Below are 10,817 nucleotides of genomic sequence, written 5' to 3' on the forward strand. Positions count from 1 at the left end.
TGTGTGTGGCTAATTCGAGAGTTACACAGAATAGCACATAGATGTGTGGCTTAGCCGTGTGACCCAACTCAGAGAGTTACACGGGTGAGGGCACGGGTTGGGGCACGACCTTGTGTCCCGATTTCGATTGTTACACGGCCTGAGGCACGAGCTGGGACACGGCTGTATGTCCCTATTTTGATTATTACACAGCCTGAGGCATGCATGTGTGTCTGAGCCGTGTAGTTCACACTGCCGTGTGACCCGTGCAATCTAATTTTGCTAACTTTTTCTTGTACTTTATGATTGTTTCTAATTTGGTATCGAATTTTTTTAAGGTATTTCTAGGGCCTCGAGGGCTCGATCAAGGGACATTTGCGATTGAATGTAATTAGATTATGTATGCAATGAGGCATGAAATGAATTTTTTATTGTTTCGTTTGTTCGATAATGCTCCGTAATCCTATTCTGGTGACGAATACGGGTTAGAGGTGTTAAAACTGCAAATTATTTTGACAGCGGTACATTAACAGTAAATATATATATCAGCTTAGTTGCATATTTCTATTTAAGTGGCTTAAATCCATTACCGTTGTGTGTAGGGTGGATGGGTTTACCATAGCTCTCAGTGGTGTGCAAGGTGGATGGGCTTATCATAGTGCAATTGTGGTGTGCAGGGTGGTTGTAGTGGTGTTTGGTTGGTTGGGTGGGATTTTGATTCGTTGCATTCATTACACATCTGAGTTTATGCTGGAATAATATAATTGTGTTCTATTTGTTAATGGAAAAAATTCGTATATTGGATTACCGATTTGTGATTTTCGTATGTTGTCTGTATAAATATTTCTGAAATATTTGTTGTGTTATTCCGTCTTTTGCCATTTGCTTATGTTTCAAACTCACACTGAGCTCGTGTAGCTCATCCCTTTAGTTTTTCCCCTTTCAAGTAATTCTTGTGTTTTGAATCTGGGCTCGACAATCGAAAGTCTCGGAGTTTAAATAATTTTGTTTGGTTTAATAATTGTTTTTCTAAAATTTTAGTCTAATAATTTTATTTGGTTGTAAGGAAGATTGTTAAATTGTAGTATGAGTTTTGTTTTTGGACATTTGTTTAGTTTTGAGTTTTCGCATTTTTTTTTCTATTTTTCTAAATTAGATTTGAATTTCGTGCGTGGGTTGAAAATAACTATTTTTGCTTTTGAGTCTAAGTTACTCGAAGAGTTTTGAGCTGGAGCTAAATTATAGTTTTTCCGTTGCTACAAATGTTTGCAAATCGATTTAGAAGATAATTTGGTTAATCCTATTTTTTACAATAACAAGAACACTGTTTGCAAAGAACAAATCAGGTTTTATCAGACTTTCATTTGTCATAAAAAGAAAATGATTTTCGAAAAGGGATTTTTGGTATTTGACCAAAATTTTGTTTTGGGCTATTTTGCTGGCCAATGTGGCCTCGAAATCTGGCCAAACTTCTGGGTCTGGTTTTGGGGTGTTACATTATCAGCGAGAATATATGAGTTATAGCAAAATGATTTAGACTTGTTAGTGAGACTGAAACTGGTTGATAGTTGACAGACGATCGATTTCAGTTTCAGTGTTGATGCTTGCTTGTATTTTCGTAATGTTTGTGTATACTTGATGATTCAAAGTTGAAACAAGACATTTTGAACGAAGCCCACAACAATGTTTACTTAATTCATCTAGGAAGCAATAAAATGTATAATGATTTGAAATAACTTTACTAGTGGTCGGGAATGAAACGTGAGATATCAAAATTTGTATCTGAATGTTTGATATGTCAACAAGTGAAGGCCAAAATAAAGTTCCATTAGGTCTGCTACAACCTGTGATGATTCCCGAGGGGAAATGAGAGTTTGTTAAGATGGATTTCATTTTGGGATTACCTTTAACTCTGAAAAAGAAAGATTTGATCTGGGTAGTTGTAGACAAATTAACGAAATATGTACACTTTATACCTTTCAAGACTGATTATTCGCTCGAGAAGCTAACCAAACTGTATGTCTCTGAAATTGTTAGATAGCATGGTGTGTCATTATTTATTATTTCCGATCATGATCCGAAGTTTACCTCCAGGTTTTAGGGTAAATTACACGAGAATTTGGGTACCAAACTAAACTTAAGTACTACTTACCATCCGCAGACAGATGATCAGTTAGAACGAGTGATTCAGATTCTGGAAGATATGTTATGGTGTTGTGTAATTGAATTTGTAAGTAACTAGGAGAAATATTTGTCGTTGGCCAGATTTTCCTATAATAATAGCTATCGGTTGAGTATAAAAATAACACCATACGAGACTTTATATGGACACAAATGCAGAAGACCGTTATATTGGTCAAAGTTGAATGAAAAAAAGTCAGCTAGGATTGATTTGGTTCAAGAAATAGAGGACAAAGTTAGGCTTATTCGGAATAATTTAAAAGCTGCCTCTAATTGTCAGAAATCATATGCTTAAATTCAATATTCTTAAATGTCTAAGATAATCTTAAAAAATTAACTTTTCCATAAATATATAATAATACAACATCAATATAAAAAGAAAAAACATTACTCAATTGATCCGGAATTAAAATTTTTTTACTCAAAATCCTATTCATAAAAACAAAACTCTTTTTTTAACTGGTTTTTACGTGTGAACCTCAAACTACCCAAAATCTTTATAAAAGGGAGGGAGTTAGAAGCCATTGTCTCAAAAAAAAAAAACTCATCTTAAGAACTAACCTAAAGAGGGACAGAAGAGAGAGATGGAGTGGAGATCATGCTATTTGGACAAGGTTTTAGTGCCGCTAAGCTTAGCAATGACCTTAGCTTATCATTGGTGGCTATGGCATAAGGTTCAGTCTCAGCTGCTCACAACCATCATCGGAACCAATACCAATGGTCGACGCTTCTGGGTCTTTGCCATCATGAAGGTTCTCTCTCTTTATTTCTTTTTACATATATGTTTACTTAACATCTTTTTGTTACATCACACACTCATACTGTTTCATTAATAAATCACATGATCCAAATATTGACCAAACGAATCGAAAATAAATTTTTGTCGTGGTGTTTAGTTTTATTTCAACTTGATTTTTATTGAAATCACTACAGTTAAATATATTTAAATTTTTGATTAAGAAATTAAAAACTAGTTTTTATTTAAATTTAAATTTTTTATAATATAGAATAAATAATTTATTTTTAAATTATAGCTAAAAATGTTTCAAATATCATATATATATATAATTTTTAGTTTTGAACATATCAAAATTATGAGAATTCGGTTGATGCTTTTATAAAAATAAAAATACTACACAATAATCGTAATTTTCCCAAATTCGATATGAACCACATCATTATCATCCCATCATCCAATATAGTTGGTATCTCTAATCTGTGTGCTGAAAGGATCATTAATTATATTAGCAGGGTGAAAATATATATTTTTAAAAATAAATTTTGTCTAACTAAAAAAGGCAAATAATAAAACTTGTGTTTTGTCAATACTTTCTTTGATGAGGAAAATTGGCATGTTGTTTATTATTTTTAAAACACAAATAGGTAATTTCTTATAAAACTATTGTTGACACATTTTTTGGATGGAAAAGGAGGTCGACTTGAGTTTTGAAAAATGAAACGGGAGTCGCCATCAATCCTTTTTTATGAGGTGTGATTGGATCACCTCAAAAAGTGGTTGTTTTTAATAAACGGTTTGATTTTATTAAAACAACAAGTTTAGTCCACGAAATTCAGAAAAACGGGTTCGGGAGTCGGTTACGCACGAGGAAGGATTAGCACCCTCGATACGCCCAAAATTAGTACCTAGTTGATTAATTAATGTCTTAGTGTCGAAAAACTGAAAACTTTAAAGAAATTTAAAATACGATCCTTAAAAAAAACTCGAATGGCATGGATTAAAATTCAAGAGGATATTTAGCAATTTGGTTAAACGAGAAATCGAAACCCAGCACCTTAGAGCATGTTCCTCGAATTTCCAAACGCAAAACATTGCCTTATTTTGAAATTTTTGGAAGGATATTTACCTATTTGGTTTAACGAGAAAAATCGACACCAGCACCTTAGGGCATGTTTTCTCGAATTTCCAAACGCAAAACATTGCCTTTATTATTTTTTAGAAAAAATTCTCATATCGGGAAAACAGCGTGTCATATCCAATGCGTTAGGACACAACATATTGAATTTCCGATAATGAGCCTTTTACCATCATTTTTTTTAAAAAGGTAATCTCGATTATTTAGATTCAACGAAGAGAATTGGAACCCAATACATTAGGGCTCGATTCTCGAAGATCCCAAATACTAAGTATTACTTATATATATTTTTTAAAATTTCCTTTTCAGGAATCTGAGTGAAAATGAATATAATGGATAAATAAATAAATAAATAAATAAATAAATAAATGTATCAAACAAATAAAATTATATATATATAAAATGCAAGAAATGTATGGATGCACACATGTATTCAGATTAAAAAAAGGAAGTATACATATAGACATATATATATATGAATATGCATACCCAAGTTACAAACTATATAAGTTTGCGCGCAGATATATATGTGTATATAAAAATATGACATGCAAATATATAAGTATATGAGTTATAAAACAAAAAAGATGTCCACAAGAGAATATATATTTTAAAAGCATAAAAATATATATATATAAATGCATATACTCATGGAAATGGGACATGGATATAGATATATAGATGTATAAAATATAAAATAAGAAGAACATATGCAAGCATATACACGTATACAAATGCATTATGGAAATATGTGCATGTATGTATATTCGTATGTGATATAGCAAATTTTAGAGCTTGAAAATGCAAATAAAACTTAATAATTTCAACAAGTAAGTAAACAAAATAATGAACAGGACTAAATCGAAAACTAAAACAAATTTCAGGGTTAAAATCTGTAAATAAACAAAAGGGTGGCTCGGGACCAAAATGGTACACGCTGAAAAGGGGGAGGGGTTGATCAGGAAATATTCCCCTCCCCAGCACGCAGTGTTTCAATGTGGATTAAAATGAAACACGCGAAAAATCAGGAGGCCAAATTAAAAAAACAAATGGGATCAAATTGCACTTAGGCGCAAAAGGGGAAGGACTACACGAGCAAATATCTCCCTAAAGCAAAACACGCGGACCCTCCGGGTCGAGTCGGGTCAACGCGCGGGTCAGAGGAACCTCAAAACGGCGCCGTTTCAATCTGGGTATTTAAACCCAATTTTCTTTTAAAAAAATCAATTCAGCCACTGTTTTTTTTAAAAAAAATTTCAGAAACCCCTCCTTTTCCTCTCCAATGTCCGACCCTTGGTGTTCTAAGACCCCTGACGCGCCACCGTTTCGCTCGCCGTACCGCCACTGCCCAAGACGGCCGACGAAGCGCTAGAGAGGCGCTCGAAGCCCTCTCTCCGGTGAGTTTTCCTCTTTTTCTTTATTTTACTGTCTTTATCTATATATATGTAAACGAAAAGAAAAGAGAATAAAATAGAAAAATCTTCCAGAACGGAAAGAAAAGGAAAAAAACAACACCTTGAATCTGTTTTTTGTTTTTATTTCTCTTGCTAATGTGTTTTTTCTTACAAAAATCAGAAGAGAAAAATAAACAACCCCCTAAAATTACATTTTCTTTGGCTTTTATAGCCGATTGCCACTGTTTGTCTGTCTTTGCTTTTTTTTCTTCTTTGCAAGTGACCGGCGACGCAAGTGGGACGATGGGACAGTGGCGGTGGAGTTGGTGCGAATGGGACGTCCGGCGGCGGCGACAGAAGCCCTAAAGTCAGCAGATGCGGCGCCTAGGCAGAATTTTTTTGGGGAAATTGGGCCTAGGTTAAATTGAGCTTCGGGTTTGTATTGGGCCATTCGGGTTTCGGCTGATGGGTAAGGTCTAGGTGGTTTGGGTATTGGGTATTGGGTTAGTGTTGGGTTTGGTTATTGGATAATGGGCCACGGGCAAAATTTGAGCTGTACAACTATATTATACAAAATATTAGAAGTCATAATAATAATAGTTTAGAGAATATTAGAAGTCATAATTATAATAGTTTAGAGAATTTGCAATTTGTACCGATTAATTTTAATAACACTAGACTAGTAAATATTCAGAAAAACATTTTAAATTTCATAAATTCCATGCTTTTCCCAAAGAATATACCATATACTTTATAGTAGAGTTGGTTGCCAAGGGATTTTTTTTTTCTGACATCTACTAACTGAATTTACAAAATGAAAAGAAAAATAATTATTAAACTCATTCCAGTGAATATATTAAGAAACACAAAAAAAGAGAGTATATAAATTAGATTCCATTCGTTCATATTTGTTTGGAAAATAGAAGTAAACTTGTGCGCAACGTAGAAAGAATATTAATATCCTCTTTTCGTTCTTATCTGGAAAAAAATAATCTATTCAATTTTTATCATGTAATAAATAATTATTTTTTATTATTTAAATGAAAGTGAAATTATTATTTATTTATTTTGTTTTCTTTTATATTTTTAGTATATATATATTCTAATAGTTTTTGTATTTATGTTTTGTTCATATCTTTTTTATTTTGTCAAAATCGTATCTAAGATATTTATATTTAGAGTGTAGTATATTAATAATGTCTTATATAAAATTTAAAAATATTATACTTTCGAATTACTTTTCAAATTTTATGATTTTATTTGGATAATGAAATACAAATGCGATTACGCATTTGATTTTATAATTATATAATTAATTATAATTATAATTATTCGATTACGCATTTGATTCTAGTTTTCCATTGTTCTTCGAATTGTATTATTTATAATTATAATTAATTATAATTACATTTATTATTTTATAAAAATGCATAACGTAAAAAAAATACCAATATTAGATTATTTACGAAGGGTGAATTTGGATGAGTGGTGTGTTTATCTGCGGTTAGTGTAAAAATAGTGATGGCGGTGAGGTTAGATACTGTAGCGAGATTGTAGCGTGAGACAAAAAGTAAGCTAAACATACTGCACCGCACCCAATCGCCTATTCAAACCCACCCTAAATAGCAATTTACCGATTGTGGTCTCTTATTTATTATCATTTCATATTCCCATATGTGCTTTGTCAGATTATCACTCAATTACTAATCAAAATTCTCTCACCTTTTACCTAACTTTCTACAAATTAAATTTTATTCCAAATTATTATCAATACACACACATCATAACTAAATAATTCTTACAACTTTGAATTGTAAGATGATTACTCTGATCAATACGCTAACAATAAAATACCTTTTATTCATTCCCTCTTGTCCTGCTTAAATATTTTATAAATTTTTATTTTGATAATTAATTTCATTATTTAATAAATAATAAAATATTCTTTTATTTTACCGGTTCATCTATTACCAGAAAATCAAACACGTCACTAATTCTTGATTAAATGGTTTCTTTTATTTTACCCCTCCATCCCATCCCATTTCGAATATACATATTCTTATTATCTTTAGCATATAATTAAATTGTAAATATAGCATATACTAACGGCTAAATTAGAAAATGCATGTTGACAGATGAATAATGTGTCGTCCTGCATATATATATATATATTTATGGAATCGTCCCGCATAGAGTTAGGTGGGCTTACGTCCATAAAGTACGCATTAATGCTTCTTTTATTTTTTTTTTATTTTTTGTTCAAACGCATTAATGCTTTAATAATTAAGAAAAAAAACACATGTATTGCTGAACAGAACAAAAGTATAGTTATGCTTAAAGTTGGAAAGTGGAAATTGTAGTAAGTGGCTTTTATTTCTTTGAGATTGAATTTTGCCTTCTAACAAGTCTATGTGCATATCCATCCCCATCAGAACTCTCAAAAAAATCTTTATAAAAGCGAGGGAGTTAAGCCCCATTGTCTCGAAAAAAAAAATCATCCTAAGAACTAACCTAAACCTAAAGAGGGACAGAAGAGAGATATGGAGTGGAGATCATGCTATTTGGACATGGTTTTAGTGCCGCTAAGCTTAGCAATGAGTTTAGCTTATCATTGGTGGCTATGGCGTAAGGTTCGGTCTCAACCGCTCACAACCATCATCGGAACCAATGCCCGTGGTCGACGCTTCTGGGCCTTTGCTATCATGAAGGTTCTCTCTTTATTTCTTTTTACATATATGTTTACTTAACATATTTTTATTAAATCACGCACTCATATTTAAAATTTTGATTCAGAAATTAAAAACTATTTTTATTTAAATTTAAATTTAAATTTTTATAATAGAAAATAAATAATTTAATTTTAAGTTATCGCTAAAAATGTTAGAAATATCATATATATTATTTTTAGTTTTGAACATATCAAAATTAGGAGAATTCGGTTTGTGCTTTTTGAAAAATAAAAATACTAGACAATAATCGTAATCTACCCAAATTCGATGTGAACCAAATCATTATCACCCCATCATCCAATATAGTTGGTATCTCTAACCAGTGTGCCGAAAGGATCCTTAATTATATTAGCTGCAGGGTGAAATATATATATTTTAAAATAAATAAATTTTGTCCAACTAAAAAAGGCAAATAATAAAGCTTGTGTTTTGCCAATACTTTCTTTGATGAGGAAAATTGAAATGTTGTTTATTATTTTTAAAACACAATTAGGTAATTTCTTATAAAACTATATTATACAAAATATTAGAAGTCATAATTATAATAGTTTAGAGAATTTACAATTTGTACCGTTTAATTTGAATAACAATAGACTAGTAAATATTCAAATAACATTGTAAATTTTATAAATTCCATGCTTTTCCCTAAGAATATACTATATATTTTATAGTAGAGTTGGTTGTTAATTTTTTTTTCATCTACTAAATGAAATTACAAAGCGAAAAAAAAAATTATTGAACTTATTCTAGTGAATATATTAAAAAACAAAAAGAATATTATATAAATTATATTTCATTCCTTCATCTTTGTTTGGAAAATAGAAAAGAACTTGTGCACACATGGAAAGAATATTGATATCCTCTTTCTGTTCTTATTTGAAAAAAAAACTCTTCAATTTTTATTATGTAATAAATAATTAGTTTTTATTATTTAAATGAAAGTGAAATGTGCTTTCGTAACATACATTGTTTTATTGATCTTGAAAGTGAACGTGGTATAATTATTTTATACAATTTTTTCCTTGAAAACCACCCTATAATTAAAATATATTATCTGGCATTAATATTTATTATAAACATTTTTGGTTATTACTATTTCGGATTCTATTCGTATTGTCATTTTATTTTAAAAGGTTAACATGGTTATAATTGTGAAAATAATCATATTTTTTTAACGTATTAAAAAACAATGAATAAAATTTAGCCCAACCTTAAATTCTTCTTTTTAATTATTATTATTCTAATAGTTTTTGTATTTATATTTTGCTCATATCTTTTTTATTTTGTCAAAATCGTATCTAAGATATTTATATTTAGAGTGTAGTATATTAATAGTGTGTTTTATAAAATTTAAATATATTATATTTTCAAATTACTTTTCATAATTTATGTTTTTATTTGGACAATGGAATACACATGCGATGATTGCTAGAGAGATACGCAATTGCTAGAAACAACCAGGTGAGGTAAGAGCTGAGAGGTTGTGGTCCAACTGCTAATCCAACCATATATAAAAAGCCAACTTTTGCTTTGTACGTCATTCAAATAAAAAGGCTTTCATAGTCTTTTCTCCTTCCAGTTTATTACTTCATTGATCAATCAATTTCGATTTATTTTCTTTTTCCTTAGAAATATATATAATTTCATTCTTTTTTTTTTCTAATTATTAGTGAGAATATACATAATTTCATGCAATTGAGTTGAATAAGTATGATGCATGTGGCTTGCAGGACAACGAGAAAAAGAATATCCTAGCAGTCCAAACGCTACGAAACACCATAATGGGATCAACCCTAATGGCCACAACCTCCATCCTTCTTTGCGCCGGTCTAGCTGCCGTCATCAGCAGCACATACAGCATCAAACGACCGCTCAACGATTCCATCTTCGGAGCTCATGGCGAGTTCATGGTGTCTCTCAAATACGTCACCATCTTATCCTTCTTTCTCTTCTCTTTCTTTTGTTACTCTTTTTCGATCCGATTTATTAACCAAGTTAATGTCCTTATCAACTCTCCCCAAGACCCGGCTTCTGTCATCACTCCCATGTACGTATCGGAGTTGCTCGAGAAAGCGTTCATCTTGAACACTGTCGGCAACCGGCTTTTCTACACCGCACTTCCGCTACTACTTTGGATCTTCGGGCCCTTGCTTGTTTTCCTTTGCTCTTTTACTTTGATCCCTGTGCTTTACAATCTTGATCTTGTATTAGGGTTTAAAAAGCAAGGGAAAACTGAATCTCAAATCAATGGATGTGGGGATTGTGAATCAGTGTAATATTGTATAATTTGTTGTAATCTTTCTTACATAATGTTAAATTAGTAACGTAGAATTAACAGACCAACTTCGATTTTATATATGAATCCGATTGTGGCTATTTATTTAGTGTCAAGTTTCTACCCGGCAACATCTGAGCTGCTATTTAGGAAGGTGATCATCAACACCTCAGTAGCTCATGCATATAGAAGATTGAGAATTACGAATACAGACATCTAATATAAGGACAAGATAACATGAGGAATTTCAAAATTTTAGAACTTGAGTACTCAATAGGCACCAATAAACATATTATTTATTTAGGCTTTGTTTACTAATGAGATTAAAAAGTACCTTTCAACCCAAATCTTGGTTTCAAACCAAAAGATTTTGTAAACAATCAGT

At 31.3% G+C, this 10,817-nt stretch overlaps 1 protein-coding gene and 1 long non-coding RNA gene across 2 annotated transcripts; both read left to right on the forward strand.

Moving 5' to 3' along the window:
- Nucleotides 1–2,697: 2,697 nt before the first annotated feature.
- On the forward strand, nucleotides 2,698–6,037 carry LOC121214680 (uncharacterized). Its single transcript, XR_005910300.1, has 2 exons — nucleotides 2,698–2,912; nucleotides 4,919–6,037. It is a non-coding gene; the product is annotated as an uncharacterized lncRNA (long non-coding RNA).
- A 1,815-nt stretch (nucleotides 6,038–7,852) lies between these two features.
- Nucleotides 7,853–10,500, forward strand: LOC107908123 (uncharacterized). The gene is made up of 2 exons (XM_016835383.2): nucleotides 7,853–8,136; nucleotides 9,888–10,500. The coding sequence occupies exons 1-2, from the start codon at nucleotides 7,969–7,971 to the stop codon at nucleotides 10,431–10,433; spliced, it is 714 nt and encodes a 237-aa protein (XP_016690872.1). The 5' UTR covers nucleotides 7,853–7,968; the 3' UTR covers nucleotides 10,434–10,500.
- Nucleotides 10,501–10,817: the final 317 nt, after the last annotated feature.

This window comes from Gossypium hirsutum, chromosome D02 (genome assembly GCF_007990345.1).
Source record: "Gossypium hirsutum isolate 1008001.06 chromosome D02, Gossypium_hirsutum_v2.1, whole genome shotgun sequence".
Taxonomy (NCBI): domain Eukaryota; kingdom Viridiplantae; phylum Streptophyta; class Magnoliopsida; order Malvales; family Malvaceae; genus Gossypium; species Gossypium hirsutum.